Here is a 15,002-nt window from a genome sequence, read left to right as displayed (position 1 = left end):
ATATAAAATTTAATCGAGTATTCAAGTTGAATATTGATAAGATTCTAACTACTAAATCCACCTCCATACTTGAATCTGAAAATCTTCATATCCAATTATTTAATAGTATAAAAAAATCTCTTCATATCCTCCATTTGAGTTGAGTATCGAATCATTCATTGGGTTAATTTGAAGAAAATTATCATCCCTATTGATTTGTGCATTACATGATAAAAGCATATTGCCACCCTTTGTAAAACTATCCTACAAATTTTTTCTCAAAAAAAATACACAGATAAAACTATGTTATCCTAGAACCGACCTCAGACCAGGTCCAAATCAAATCCAATCTAAAACCATAACAGAGTCAATAGATCGATTACCCATTGACCAGGTTAAATGGGCAAAAATCGAGGATGAGTCAGTTCCAATTCTTGTCCGAAATTAATCGTGAATTGACGGTTCAAACCGCCGATTTAGTTCTTTCAGAACTATCAATTTCTAGTTATTAAGAATGTCACGCCCCACACGAACTAGACTTGTCATGATGTTAGCTTTGCTTATCGTACGTGAACTGTAATAATGTCATAGCAAATATAGAATAAAATTAAATAACCTGATTACATGTATATATATCTCTAAAATAATTTTACTAGTGTTATGCATATATCTCAACAATTAGTTTAAGATCAAAGAAAAGGGAGGATGAGCACAAAGTGCAAAGTAGAGATAAAAAAGATGTATATGAAAATATAATCAAAAGGGATAACAACATAATTTATCATGTATGTTTTCTTGATATTCATTTTTTATTATCTTCTTAATTATATTAATCAGTTATCCTTAATTTTTTATTTTCTAATATTATTCACATTATAATTTTATTTTATCTGACATCCAACATAACACATTGAGTGGATGAACATGTAACATCCTTGATCCTATAAGTAAAGATGAAAAAGATCTGCAAAAAAATTATAAAGAATACAGAAACAAAAAGAAATAAGAAGTGAGTAACACATCCCCTAAGGTAAAAAAGAAAAACAATTTAAATAAATATAAAAAATAAATTAAAAAATTATAATTAATTAGTGTAGGAAGGATATTTTGCTCAAGAAAGTTAACCAAATGGCATTACTTGCGGTGGGGGAAAGAGAGATCATCCATACAAAAATTTTCATAGAATCAGATGATCAAATCCGCTGAGTCAACTGTCTCGAACCTTCTCTCTCTCTCTCTTTTTTTTTTTTTTGGCGGACAGTTCGTTGCGTCTTCGTTCCATACAACTCTAAATTTACTGACGTCATCCCTGCGATCACCGTTACACTCTCCGATTTGGCTTCCATCCTAGCCAGAGCGCATATATATATAATCTCTATCCACCACCACCAATCTCATCTCCAAGGAAAAAGAAGCTTCATTCCAATCTTCTCAATTTTTTTTCAAGTCTTGCTGTTGGAGTTGTAGACATGGAGCTGTGGCTCGCCGTGTACGGCGGACTGGCCGCGCTGCTGGTGGCGGCCTGGGCAGTTAGGATGCTGAACTGGGCGTTCTGGAAGCCGCACCGCCTGGATGGCGCACTCCGGTCTCAGGGTCTCAAGGGCTCCTCCTACCGCCCCATCAGTGGCGACCTCAAGGAGATGGTACGGCTTACCGAGGAGGCCCGCGGCAAGCCCATGCCCTTCTCGCACGCCATCTTCCCTCGCGTCTCTCCCTTCTTCAGACGCGCCGCTGAAGCACACGGTCAGCATCCATACAACTCGATCGCCTCCCTTCACCATTTCCCATGCAATATAACTCCTGCTGATTAAATTGGATTGAAAATTTTTCTTTTAGGAAACGAGAACAAGGTAACTTTCCATTGGATGGGACCTAATCCGAGAGCGCTCATCGCGGATCCTGATCAAATCAGAGAAGTTCTGGCCAACAAGACCGGCGAGATCGGGAAGGTAAAGACCAATTATCTGTTCAAGTACTTTCTTAGAGGCGTGCTGCGTCACGAAGGTGAGAAATGGGCCAAGCACAGGAAGATATTGAACCCCGCTTTCCATATAGAGAAGCTCAAGGTGATTGATTCATCGTCGCTAAGTTAATTAATGCATCGCCTATATGATTGTTGAAATTACTCAGTAACTTTTTTTGCTATATGCAGCGCATGCTGCCTGCTTTCTCTGCTTGTTGTGATGAGCTGGTCAGCCGATGGGATGAGACAGCGGCGAAAGGTGAAGAGATAGATATTGCCGTTGAATTCCAGAGCTTCACCGGCGACGTCATTTCCCGGAGTGCTTTCGGTAGCAATTTTGAGGAAGGAAAGAAAATTTTCCAGCTTCAGAATGAGCAAACTGTGTTCATCGCCGACAGTCTTTCTTTTGCACATATACCGGTCTTCAGGTGAGTCCTGATCCACAATATACATCTGCAAAAAGTTGGATTCGTGGTGATCCTTGTTAGAAACAGAGTATAATTGGTATCTTGCATTGTTCAGGTTTTTGCCCACCCGAATTAACACTAGAATGAAAGCAATCGACAAAGAGGTGAGAGGGATTCTATTGAGCATAATCAAGAAGAGGGAGGAGAGTATGAAATTGGGCACCGCAAAGAACGATGACCTTCTCGGCTTATTGCTGGAATCCAATCTGCAACACCTCCGAGAACACGGGAACGCCGGGATGACGACGGACGAGGTGGTGGAAGAATGCAAGCTGTTCTACTTCGCAGGACAAGAGACGACGTCCCTTTTGCTAACGTGGACGATAGTTGTGCTGAGCATGCATCAAGATTGGCAAGAACGGGCTCGCGAGGAGGTTCTGCAAGCCTTTGGGAAAGAGAAACCTACTTTTGATGGCTTGAGCCACTTGAAGACGGTAAGCACCATAAATTTCGATTCTGGATGAGTCTGCAGGGATTTCCTCCATGGATGTTATCAAGTAAGATTGATGTGGCATATGCAGGTGACGATGATTCTGTACGAGGTTCTGAGACTCTACCCGCCTGTAAGCGGCACCCCGCGGCAGGTCTTCAAGAGCACAAAAATTGGGGACGTAGTGTACCCTCCAGGCGTCCTGCTCTTCATGTCCTTCCTTCAGGTTCACCATGATCCAGATTTCTGGGGCAAAGACGTCGACGAGTTCAAGCCGGAGAGATTCGCGGAGGGCATGCACAAGGCGTCTGAGAAGAATGCCTTCTTCCCCTTCGGTGGCGGCCACCGGGTCTGCATCGGCCAGAACTTCGCGTTGCTGGAAGCCAAGTTGGCACTATGTTTGATCCTTCAACGCTTCTGCTTTGACCTTTCGCCTTCCTACACTCATGCTCCCAACCTTGTTTTCACTCTCAAGCCTCAACATGGTGCTCCAATCAGGTTGCGTAGGCTTTGAAACCATATCGATCCTTCCATCGATCAATCTTAATATATATACTTCTATGATAAGTTTGTAATAATCTTATGATTGCATTGTCAGTGTTTCTTCCATGTGTATGATCATGCTGAGGATTATTACTTAATAATGGATCGAAGCCTTTCGATGTATTTTATTGGATTTAGATAAGGGTTGAAAAATTAAAACGAGTTTTGTAAATTATATTATCAAATAAATCTTATTAAGTTATTGGGCTCTTACTATGATATGGACTTTAATAATTATTTGAAGTCTAAACATAATAATTATAAGAGTTTTCATTCACATCAATAATTGAACTCTGTAAGGAAAGGTTTAGGTGTGGAAGAATAATCATTGTTTAAGTTTTACAGTCATCTATCACGAGCAATTAATAATTTTAAAACTTTATCACCTTTTTTTGGTGATAACAATTAACTTTGCAGATTGTATTTCTTTGGTAAACGATAAAGTTTGTAATCACATTCTAAAAGTATAGTCGTCCAAATTTCTTAATTTTGCATCAAAAGTTGAGAACTTTTTCATGGAGGATCATAAGTTTTGTGTCTTCCCATGAGACAATTTTTCTCTATTTAATCTTAAAATTATCTCCTAGTCTAATCGCCTAGCGATCTATATAAAATCTTGGTTATTTTTTTTTTCTTGTGGACTTATTATTTGTCAAGAATGTAATTATAGATTAACTTCAGGATTTCATACAAACAACAGCAGCAGAGTATTTATTGACTCGGACAGATCAAGTCAGCCTGCGACAACCTACTGTTGCGCCTCCAAAGGAAACAGCAGAGGTTTTATATTGGGCACAAAGCGGAATGAGAGATGGGAGGAGGGTTAATAAGTAGGGCCTTGACTAAATCAAGTCAAGTTCTTCACGGTGTTCAAGTTTATTTAATAAAGTAATCAACTCAAGTTGACTCTAAAATAAATCAAGATATTAAAATAATTATTCAAAATTGATTTAATTATTTAATTCAAACTTAGTTTGAACTTGATTCCAATTTGATTTGAGGTTGATTCATTTAGATGTTATTAAACTCTCAATGTAAACTTATTTGATTATTTGAATTTTTTATATTTTAAATATATTTATTTTGAATTTTTTAAAATTTAAAAATTTTATTGATAAATATATTCGTTAATATTGTTTATAAACATTAACAAGTTAAATACACGTGTACGTTTAAAATTATTTATTTAGTTTAATGAATTTTTTAAACTTATTCATTTAATTAATCTTATATGTATTGAACGGATAGTTTTTTATCAAATCAAATAACAAATTTATTCATGAATATTCGATTCTTTTATAACTCTACCAATACTTTGTCCTCTCCATAAATAGTTCATATAGTTTTGGATTGTAATTAATCCACAAAGTGAATACCAAACAAGTTGACTGTATGGCATGAATTTATTAACTAAATATTTTCTTTACATGCTCATTCATGAACATTATGATTTATTCTAAAGTATACATTTGTTGTCGATAGGGAAGTGAATATAGTAGTAGGTGGCACAATTTTGACCCGATCCATAGACTCCATGTAATGCCTCTTGGACTCAATCAACATAAGTTCCCTAGCGTGCCCTCAACTTGGTCAATAGGGACCCACATCATTTATAGTCGGTTGAACTCGGAAGAGCTCAAGAACACTTGTGGAGAATTTGATAGATCGCTTTTGGCCATGTTTAATGGAGTTGGACAGTCATTAGAGGTCTTCATCCAATAGGTTAGCTTTGTCATATTTAACAACGAATTGTGTCATTTACAAAACAGGCATCAGCATTAAAAGGCTTGATGGTATAAACGAATGGCAATTACCAATGCAAGAAACAAGCGCCCTTTACCAGAAAAAGGAGCTAAGATATTTACAGGCATGCCGCTTGCAGTGCCATCTCAATCAATTCCGAAGCCCTAAGGCAATTTTTTAAATAAATTAATATTAATTTTTTAAAATACTTTATATATATATAAAATATGTTAATTAAAATTTTATATTTAAGTTTTGATAATAATTTTTTTAATTGACAAATTTACTGTATTATTTATCTTTTTTTGAGATATTATTGAAAATAAAATTTTATTAATTTTAATTTTGATATTAAAGAATATTATCAATAGTATTCTATTAGTTATTCATGCATTAAAAATATATAAAATTTAATATTGGATTTTGATTATTAATTTATTATTATTATTTAAAAAATATTATCTTTTAACAAAAATTTAATTGATTTTTCATTTAAAGTTTCAATTATTTTTTCTGAGTTAGCACATTTATAATGTACACTTTTTGAGTTTGATAATTTCTTTTATTTTTTTCATGTGTTTTTCATATTCAAAATCAATTTAATATATTAAAAAACTAACATACATACTGTTTTTTATGGAATGAATGAAAAAATTCTTATTTTCTGTTCTTATTTTGAAAGAGGAAGAATGAGCGAAGAAAGAAAATGATCAATGAGGGGGGAAAAAGATGTATGAGCAATCGAGGAAAGAAGATGATCAATGAGAGGAAAAACGATGTACTTTCATAATATAATTGATGAGAGAAAAAAGCACATGAAATCATCAAGTAATGAGAGAAGAAAAGGATACAACATATTGCCAATTTATGACGGGAATCTGTTCGATTTTAAAATAAAAGATTAAATCCAGGTCATCGTCATCCGATTCAATTGGCCTGGATTTAATCTAAAATTTAAAATTGAACGGTCCAGATTCTCGTCACAAAATTTGTGACGGGAAAATTTATAGAGAGATGATTCTTGTCACAATAGATTCCCGTTACAAATTTATGACGAAAATTTTAAAATAGAAGATTAAATATAAATAAGATATATAATTTTTAAAATCAATAATAAATAAAATCAGAATAATTTAAAATTAAAATTTGATGATTTTTAAATTAATCTAAAATTAAGAGGTAATATTTTTAAAATATATATATAATATTAAAATATAAAAATTTAGGGGCCTCAATTTTATTGGAGCCCTATGCTCTATGTCTTAAGTCAATATTGGCTTGCTGGAACAAAGATGTCACATGAAGAAATGTAAAATATCACCACCATCACAAATATATACAAGGTAATCATTTCAGTAGGAGAGACATGCACAATTGACTTCAAGTCTTCTCTTATTGTTCTTCATTTTTTTTTTCCATTCTCTTCTTCAATTTTGATTTGAGAGTCAGAGGATTGACGGTGAGATACGCCTTAGCCCCCTTTTTACGTTTCGATTGATCTATTTCAACAAGAAAGCAAGGGTTTCGCAAAGCATGGAGGAATTGATTTATCAAGTTTCGTATGTCCCATCTTCATTCGGCAAGCACATGTCTGATCCATTATAACCCGACTCTATTAAAGAAGGTGGATCCGGTAGCAATTGACATAGCCCAAGTCAACAAAACATGATTCACTTGTATCCATTCCTTATCTCATATATGTTGAAACCAATTAATTATTCTGGTTTACAACATAATATGATAAATTTATCTTACGTCTTGAAGTTAATAAAGAAATGATGACAATCATTTATTTATTTTAGTCATAGAGCAAATCAAAATTTGCTTTGTAAATTAAGGATTCTCGCTCTTCTAGATTGTAGTAAAAGATTATCTTCATCCGATCAACATCAGGACTGTCTTACATGATCTGACAAAAAGATAAACAATGGAAGAGTCCGTTCAATACAGCGGCACTTTAAGTCAATCAACCAACCAACCAGATATTTTACATGTGTATGTTGAAGATCGATAGATACCATGATTGTTATAGTAACGTCACCTATAGATATCCACCGTACCAACTGGTAGAGCATTCTCAGTCTTCTGGATGATACGAAGGGATCAGGTTTTCCATACCGAAACAATAATAAAGATTAAATAATTAAGCATTGTCTCACGCATCAATTTGTAAGTGGGCCCGGCGATGCATTTAGTGTAAAAATATTGGACTCGGAGATGGTGCTTTAATTTCCCAGTAGCATTATTCGGACTTTTGAGATGTACTACCATGGAAATGACATATGATATAGGGTAAAATTAAAATCATAAGAAGTCCTTTTTCATTCGAGTCATCAAATAAAATATTCTTTTATCTTACTATAATATATTTTTATTTTTAAAAATACTTGTATTTCAATATCATTATAATATACGATATTACATTTTAATTATAATTAATATTAATAATATTATATTATAATATTTAAATTTAGACAAATAATATAAATAATATGCTGAATATTTATAATATTCACATTTTATTTATTTATTTATATAATTTATAATTTATGATTTAGTATTTAGTTTAAAGGAAATGAAAATTGAAAATAAATAATTAACACTAGATGTTCATTAGTTGCTCACGGATAAATGTGAAGGTAACAAAACTTTCTCTATATATAAAATTTAATCAAGTATTCAAGTCGAATATTGATAAGATTCTAACTACTAGATCCACCTCCATACTTGAATCTGAAAATCTTCATATCCAATTATTTAATAGTATCAAAAAATCTCTTCATATCCTCCATTCGAGTTGAGTATCGAATCCTCCATTGGGTTAATTTGAAGAAAATTATCATCCCTATTGATTTGTGCATTACATGATAAAAGCATATTGCCACCCTTTGTAAAACTATCCTACAAATTTTTTCTTGAAAAAAAATACACAGATAAAACTTTGTTATCCTAGAACCGACCTCAGACCAGGTCCAAATCAAATCCAATCTAAAATCATAACAGAGTCAATAGATCGATTACCCATTGACCAGGTTAAATGGGCAAAAATTGAGGATGAGTCAATTCTGATTCTTGTCCGAAATTAATCGTGAATCGACGGTTCAAACCGCCGATTTAGTCCTTTCAGAACTATCAATTTCTAGTTATTAAGAATGTCACGCCCCACACGAACTAGACTTGCCATGATGTTAGCTTTGCTTATCACGCGTGAACTGTAATAATGTCATAGCAAAATATAGAATAAAATTAAATAACCTGATTACATGTATATATATCTCTGAAATAATTCTAATAGTGTTATGCATATATCTCAACAATTAGTTTAAGGTCAAAGAAAAGGGAGAGTAAGCACAAAGTACAAAATAGAGATAAAAGAGATGTACATGAAAATATAATCAAAAGGGATAACAACATAATTTATCATGTATATTTTCTTGATATTCATTTTTTATTATCTTCTTAATTATATTCATCAGTTATCATGTATGTCAACTAGACCCGACCACGGTTCAGAACCGACGGTTCAACGGTTCGGAACTGCCGGTTCGACGGTTCATGACAGGTCGACCCTTAAACTTAACCACCCAAGACGGTTACGGTTCACGGTTCAGAACCGCCGGTTCATGGTTCGATTCACGGTTCACGACGGTTCGCGACGGTTCGAGATTATTATATTAAAAAATTTAAAATTTAAAATTTATATAAAAGAAATATTGAAAAAAAAAAGAGAAAAGTCGATGTAGTTTAGTGGTGTGTATTCCAAGACCGGTGAGATTTGCGTTCGTTCCCCATCAACAGCGTCTTAAAATGGATTTGAATTAAACAAATATAAATATAGTATATATATATATATATATATTAATTTTATAAACAAAAGGCGTTGTATAACAGTGGTGAGTATATGCGCTTGTGTCGAGGGATGTTCTGGTTCGATCTTCAGTAACAACGTGTTAAATTATAATTTAATTAAATAAAAATAAATATATTTTATATACAAATGTATTAGACAGACATTAAATCATAACCATTGATAAAAAAACGATCAAATGATCTTAGCCGTTGAAAAAAAAATAAAAAAAATCCAAACCGGTCAGACCCCTTAACCGTAACTGGCCCGGCATCCTGCCTGGCCGATTCCGGTTCAGCCCGACTAACCGGGTTAACGGGCCACCCGGGCCGGTTTCGAGCCGGGTCTGGGCTGGACCTGGCCCGTGGTCGAATCTACACCCAACATAACATATTAAGTGGGTCGCCACCTTATACGACCATCTGTGAGGAGGTAAATCAAGAAACTGTAGTTGGTCACGACGCAGGAGGGTATTGCCTGACTTCGTCAGGATTCAAACCCTTGTACAAGTCTGCTGCGTCATAACCAACTCAGCTATGTCCCGCCCGGGGGCACGTCAAGACCCGCCCGGGGGCACGTCAAGATTCAAACCCTTGTACAAGTCTGCTGCGTCATAACCAACTCAGCTATGCCCCGCCCGGGGGCAAAAAGATCTGCAAAAAGAATATAAAAAATACAGAAACAAAAAAAAAAAGAAGTGAGTAACACATCTCCTAAGGTAAAAAAGAAAAACAATTTAAATAAATATAAATTTTTTTTATATTTTTTATTTTTTTATAAATTTATAATTTTAAAATATTTTTTAAAAATAAAATAATAATGATTTTGAAACATCGTGAACTGTGAACAATCATATTGATGATTAGAATCATAAATCATAACAGTCTAAAATGATTAAAATTAAGAATCAAAATTCTTAAAGTGTTCAGCCGACAATTCCAAGTTATCAAACCATCAAACTATCAAATCATAATCAAGTCTATGTTATCAAGGCAATCGGACTCTCAAAAACATTAAATTTAGATGCCCCGTGAAAGTTAACCAAATTATAATAACAATATTGAATCTGTCATCCTAACCGTTTAACATGATTTTGATCTTATGATCGTCTATAAAAAAAAATAAATTAAAAAATTATAATTAATTATTGTAGGAAGGATATTTTGCTCAGAAAAGTTAACCAAATGGCATTACTTGCGGTGGGGGAAAGAGAGATCATCCATACAAAAATTTTCATAGAATCAGATGATCAAATCCGCTGAGTCAACTGTCTCGAACCTTCTCGCTCTTTTTTTTTTTTTGGCGGACAGTTCGTTGCGTCTTCGTTCCATACAACTCTAAATTTACAGACGTCAGCCCTGCGATCACCGTTACACTCTCCGATTTGGCTTCCATCCTAGCCAGAGCGCATATATAATCTCTATCCACCACCACCAATCTCCATCTCCAAGGAAAAAGAAGCTTCATTCCAATCTTCTAAATTTTTTTCAAGTCTTGCTGTTGGAGTTGTAGACATGGAGCTGTGGCTCGCCGTGTACGGCGGACTGGCCGCGCTGCTGGTGGCGGCCTGGGCAGTTAGGATGCTGAACTGGGCGTTCTGGAAGCCGCGCCGCCTGGATCGCGCGCTCCGGTCTCAGGGTCTCAAGGGCTCCTCCTACCGCCCCATCAGTGGCGACCTCAAGGAGATGGTACGGCTTACCGAGGAGGCCCGCGGCAAGCCCATGCCCTTCTCGCACGCCATCTTCCCTCGCGTCTCTCCCTTCTTCAGACGCGCCGCTGAAGCACATGGTCAGCATCCATACAACTCGATCGCCTCCCTTCACCATTTCCCATGCAATATAACTCCTGCTGATTAAATTGGATTGAAAAATTTTCTTTTAGGAAAGGAGAACAAGGTAACTTTCCATTGGATGGGACCTAATCCGAGAGCGCTCATCGCGGATCCTGATCAAATCAGAGAAGTTCTGGCCAACAAGACCGGCGAGATCGGGAAGGTAAAGATCAATTATCTGTTCAAGTACTTTATTAGAGGCTTGCTGAGTCACGAAGGTGAGAAATGGGCCAAGCACAGGAAGATATTGAACCCCGCTTTCCATATAGAGAAGCTCAAGGTGATTGATTCATCGTCGCTAAGTTAATTATGCATCCCCTATATGATTGTTGAAATTACTCAGTAACTCTTTTTTGCTATATGCAGCGCATGCTGCCTGCTTTCTCTGCTTGTTGTGATGAACTGGTCAGCCGATGGGATGAGACAGCGGCGAAAGGTGAAGAGATAGATGTTTCCGTCGAATTCCAGAACTTCACCGGCGACGTTATTTCTCGGAGTGCTTTCGGTAGCAATTTTGAGGAAGGAAGGAAAATTTTCCAGCTTCAGAATGAGCAAACTGTGTTCATCGCCGACAGTATTTCTTTTGCACATATACCGCTCTTCAGGTGAGTCCTGATCCACAATATACATCTGCAAAAAGTTCGATTCGTTGTGATCCTTGTTAGAAACAGAGTATAATTGGTATCTTGCATTGTTCAGGTTTTTGCCCACCCGAATTAACACTAGAATGAAAGCAATCGACAAAGAGGTGAGAGGGATTCTATTGAGCATAATCAAGAAGAGGGAGGAGAGTATGAAATTGGGCACCGCAAAGAACGATGACCTTCTCGGCTTATTGCTGGAATCCAATCTGCAACACCTCCGAGAACACGGGAACGCCGGGATGACGACGGACGAGGTGGTGGAAGAATGCAAGCTGTTCTACTTCGCAGGACAAGAGACGACGTCCCTTTTGCTAACGTGGACGATGGTTGTGCTGAGCATGCATCAAGATTGGCAAGAACGGGCTCGCGAGGAGGTTCTGCAAGCCTTTGGGAAAGAGAAACCTACTTTTGATGGCTTGAGCCACTTGAAGACGGTAAGCACCATAAATTTCGATTCTGGATCAGTCTGCAGGGATTTCCTCCATGCATGTTATCAAGTAAGATTGATGTGGCATATGCAGGTGACGATGATTCTGTACGAGGTTCTGCGACTCTACCCGCCGGTAATCGGCACCCCGCGGCAGGTCTTCAAGAGCACAAAAATTGGGGACGTAGTGTACCCTCCAGGCGTCCTGCTCTTCGTGTCCTACCTTCAGGTTCACCATGATCCAGATTTCTGGGGCAAAGACGTCGACGAGTTCAAGCCGGAAAGATTCGCGGAGGGCATGCACAAGGCGTCAGAGAAGAATGCCTTCTTCCCCTTCGGTGGCGGCCACCGGGTCTGCATCGGCCAGAACTTCGCGTTGCTGGAAGCCAAGTTGGCACTATGTTTGATCCTTCAACGCTTCTCCTTTGACCTTTCGCCTTCCTACACTCATGCTCCCAACCTTGTTTTCACTCTCAAGCCTCAACATGGTGCTCCAATCAGGTTGCGTAGGCTTTGAAAACCATATCGATCCTTCCATCGATCAATCTTAATATATATATACTTCTCTGATAAATTTGTAATAATCTTATGATTGCATTGTTAGTGTTTCTTCCATGTGTATGATCATGCTGAGGATTATTACTTAATAATGGATCGAAGCCTTTCGATGTATTTTATTGGATTTAGAAAAGCGTTGAAAAATTAAAATGAGTTTTGTAAATTATATTATCAAATAAAGCTTATTAAGTTATTGGGCTCTTAGTATGTTATGGACGTACTTTAATAATTATTTGAAGTCTAAACATAATAATTATTAAGAGTTTTCATTCACATCAATAATTGAACTCTATAAGGAAAGGTTTAGGTGTGGAAGAATAATCTTTGTTTAAATTTTACAGTCATCTATCACGAGCAATTAATAATTTTAAAACTTTATCACCTTTTTTTTGGTGATAACAATTAACTTTGCAGATTGTATTTCTTTGGTAAACGATAAAGTTTGTAGTCACATTCTAAAAGTATGGTCGTCCAAATTTCTTAATTTTGCATCAAAAGTTGAGAACTTTTTCATGGAGGATCATGCGTTTTGTGTCTTCCCACGAGACAATTTTTCTCTATTTAATCTTAAAATTAATTATCTCCTAGTTTAATCGCCTAGAGATCTAAAATCTTGATTATTTTTTTCTTGTGGACTTATTATTTGTCAAGAATGTAATTATAGATTAACTTCAGGATTTCATACAAACAACAGGAGTAGAGTATTTATTGACTCGGACAGATCAAGTCAGCCTGCGACAACCTACTGTTGCCCCTCCAAAGGAAACAGCAGAGGTTTTATATTGGGCACAAAGCGGAATGAGAGATGGGAGGAGGGTTAATAATTAGTAGGGCCTTGACTAAATCAAGTCAAGTTTTTCACGGTGTTCAAGTTTATTTAATAAAGTAATCAACTCAAGTTGGCTATAAAATAAATCAAGATATTAAAATAATTGTTCAAGTTTAATTTGATTATTTTTTTTTTTTATAAGTTTGAGCTTAATTCGAATTTAGTTTGAGCTTGATTCAAATTTGATTTGAGGTTGATTCATTTAGATGTTATCAAACTCTCAATATAAGCTTACTTGATTGTTTGAAATTTTTATATTTTAATTTTATTTATTTTAAAATTTTATTTATTTATTTAGTATTTCAATAAAAATTTTATTGATAAATATGATTCATTAATATTGTTCATAAACATTAACAAGTTAAATACACGTATACTTTCAAAATTATTTATTTAGTTTAAAGAATTTTTTAAACTTGTTCATTTAATTAATCTTATGTGTATTGAACAGGTATAAATAAGTTTTTATTAGAGAAGTTCTGGCCAACAAGACCGGCGAGATCGGGAAGGCAAAGATGAATTATCTTGTAAAGTACTTTATTAGAGGCGTGGTGAGTCACGAAGGTGAGAAATGGGCCAAGCACAGGAAGATATTGAACCCCGCTTTCCATATAGAGAAGCTCAAGGTGATTGATCCATCGTCGCTAAGTTAATTATGCATCGCCTATATGATTGTTGAAATTACTCAGTAACTCTTTCTTGCTTTATGCAGCGCATGCTGCCTGCTTTCTCTGCTTGTTGTGATGAGCTGGTCAGCCGATGGGATGAGACAGCGGCGAAAGGTGAAGAGATAGATGTTTTCGTCGAATTCCAGAACTTCACCGGCGACGTCATTTCCCGGAGTGCTTTCGGTAGCAATTTTGAGGAAGGAAGGAAAATTTTCCAGCTTCAGAATGAGCAAACTGTGTTCATCGCCGACAGTCTTTCTTTTGCACATATACCGTTCTTCAGGTGAGTCCTGATCCACAATATACATCTGCAAAAAGTTCGATTGATTCGTTGTAATCCTTGTTAGAAACAGAGTACAATTGGTATCTTGCATTGTTCAGGTTTTTGCCCACCCGAATTAACACTAGAATGAAACACCACAAAAAAACCAGGGAATAGAGACGGAATTAGCGACGGAAATATATTCCGTCGCTGCATATAGAGACGGATTTTTTGTGCGCGTCGCTAATCGAGGCTTTAGAGACGGAAAAATAATTCCGTCTCTAATTCCCTCTCTGACGACGGAAATATATATTTCCGTCTCTAAATAGAGACGGAATAGAGACGGAATTATTTTTCCGTCTCTAAAGCCTCGATACGTAAATATTATATATTGTCAGCAATTAAAATGTAGCGACGGAATTTTATTTTCCGTCTCTACCTAGAGACGGAATTAAAATTCCGTCGGTACCTAGAGACGGAAAATTTTAAATTCCGTCGCTAGGTAGATAGTATTAGGGTTTCGCCGCCGCATTTTTTTTCCTCCTGCGCGAACAGATCTGCTCTCTCTCGCGATTCTCTCCCCTCTCCTCTCCTCCTGCGCGATTCTCTCCCTCTCCTCTCTCTCGCTGCGAAATCATTTTCCCGGCGTCCTCTTCCTCTCCGGCGAACTGTCCTCCCCGGCGGCCTCTCCTCCTCCAGCGAACTCTCCTCCCGGCGGCCTCTCTCTCCGTTCTGCGACGCCAAGAGCTCCGCGCGTTCTCCGTCCAACTGAGCTCCCGCGAACAGATCTTCTCCGACGAACTCCTCTTCC

The 15,002-nt window shown here is 36.5% G+C and overlaps 3 protein-coding genes across 3 annotated transcripts; all 3 read left to right on the top strand.

The window, feature by feature from the left end:
- Positions 1 to 1,372: 1,372 nt before the first annotated feature.
- Positions 1,373 to 3,603, top strand: LOC141816766 (cytochrome P450 CYP72A616-like). The gene is made up of 5 exons (XM_074704499.1): positions 1,373 to 1,722; positions 1,816 to 2,045; positions 2,132 to 2,370; positions 2,465 to 2,843; positions 2,931 to 3,603. Exons 1-5 carry the CDS (start codon positions 1,449 to 1,451, stop codon positions 3,351 to 3,353), a joined length of 1,545 nt encoding a protein of 514 aa, XP_074560600.1. The 5' UTR covers positions 1,373 to 1,448; the 3' UTR covers positions 3,354 to 3,603.
- Positions 3,604 to 10,318: 6,715 nt separating this feature from the next.
- LOC141816765 (cytochrome P450 CYP72A616-like) lies at positions 10,319 to 12,546 on the top strand. The gene is made up of 5 exons (XM_074704498.1): positions 10,319 to 10,760; positions 10,854 to 11,083; positions 11,170 to 11,408; positions 11,503 to 11,881; positions 11,969 to 12,546. Exons 1-5 carry the CDS (start codon positions 10,487 to 10,489, stop codon positions 12,389 to 12,391), a joined length of 1,545 nt encoding a protein of 514 aa, XP_074560599.1. The 5' UTR covers positions 10,319 to 10,486; the 3' UTR covers positions 12,392 to 12,546.
- A 691-nt stretch (positions 12,547 to 13,237) lies between these two features.
- LOC141816764 (cytochrome P450 CYP72A616-like) lies at positions 13,238 to 14,368 on the top strand. Its single transcript, XM_074704497.1, has 4 exons — positions 13,238 to 13,248; positions 13,734 to 13,887; positions 13,974 to 14,212; positions 14,311 to 14,368. Exons 1-4 carry the CDS (start codon positions 13,238 to 13,240, stop codon positions 14,366 to 14,368), a joined length of 462 nt encoding a protein of 153 aa, XP_074560598.1.
- The last annotated feature ends 634 nt before the right edge of the window (positions 14,369 to 15,002 follow it).

The sequence above is a fragment of the Curcuma longa genome, unplaced genomic scaffold (genome assembly GCF_044706935.1).
Source record: "Curcuma longa cultivar G26 ecotype Majalengka, Jawa Barat unplaced genomic scaffold, ITB_CL_G26_1.1 contig_18083, whole genome shotgun sequence".
Taxonomy (NCBI): domain Eukaryota; kingdom Viridiplantae; phylum Streptophyta; class Magnoliopsida; order Zingiberales; family Zingiberaceae; genus Curcuma; species Curcuma longa.
Note: the sequence above shows the minus strand (reverse complement) of the source record. Positions and strands in the feature narration are given on the sequence as shown.

What these genes read in the sequence shown, in the direction of transcription:
- LOC141816766 (XM_074704499.1), top strand. Translation starts at nt 1,449, where the DNA reads ATGGAGCTGTGGCTCGCCGTGTACGGCGGACTGGCCGCGCTGCTGGTG. An exon ending in TCCATATAGAGAAGCTCAAG is followed by an intron (nt 2,046 to 2,131) that starts GTGATTGATTCA and finishes TGCTATATGCAG; the next exon opens with CGCATGCTGCCTGCTTTCTC. An exon ending in GCACATATACCGGTCTTCAG is followed by an intron (nt 2,371 to 2,464) that starts GTGAGTCCTGAT and finishes TGCATTGTTCAG; the next exon opens with GTTTTTGCCCACCCGAATTA.
- LOC141816765 (XM_074704498.1), top strand. Translation starts at nt 10,487, where the DNA reads ATGGAGCTGTGGCTCGCCGTGTACGGCGGACTGGCCGCGCTGCTGGTG. An exon ending in TCCATATAGAGAAGCTCAAG is followed by an intron (nt 11,084 to 11,169) that starts GTGATTGATTCA and finishes TGCTATATGCAG; the next exon opens with CGCATGCTGCCTGCTTTCTC. An exon ending in GCACATATACCGCTCTTCAG is followed by an intron (nt 11,409 to 11,502) that starts GTGAGTCCTGAT and finishes TGCATTGTTCAG; the next exon opens with GTTTTTGCCCACCCGAATTA.
- LOC141816764 (XM_074704497.1), top strand. An exon ending in TCCATATAGAGAAGCTCAAG is followed by an intron (nt 13,888 to 13,973) that starts GTGATTGATCCA and finishes TGCTTTATGCAG; the next exon opens with CGCATGCTGCCTGCTTTCTC. An exon ending in GCACATATACCGTTCTTCAG is followed by an intron (nt 14,213 to 14,310) that starts GTGAGTCCTGAT and finishes TGCATTGTTCAG; the next exon opens with GTTTTTGCCCACCCGAATTA.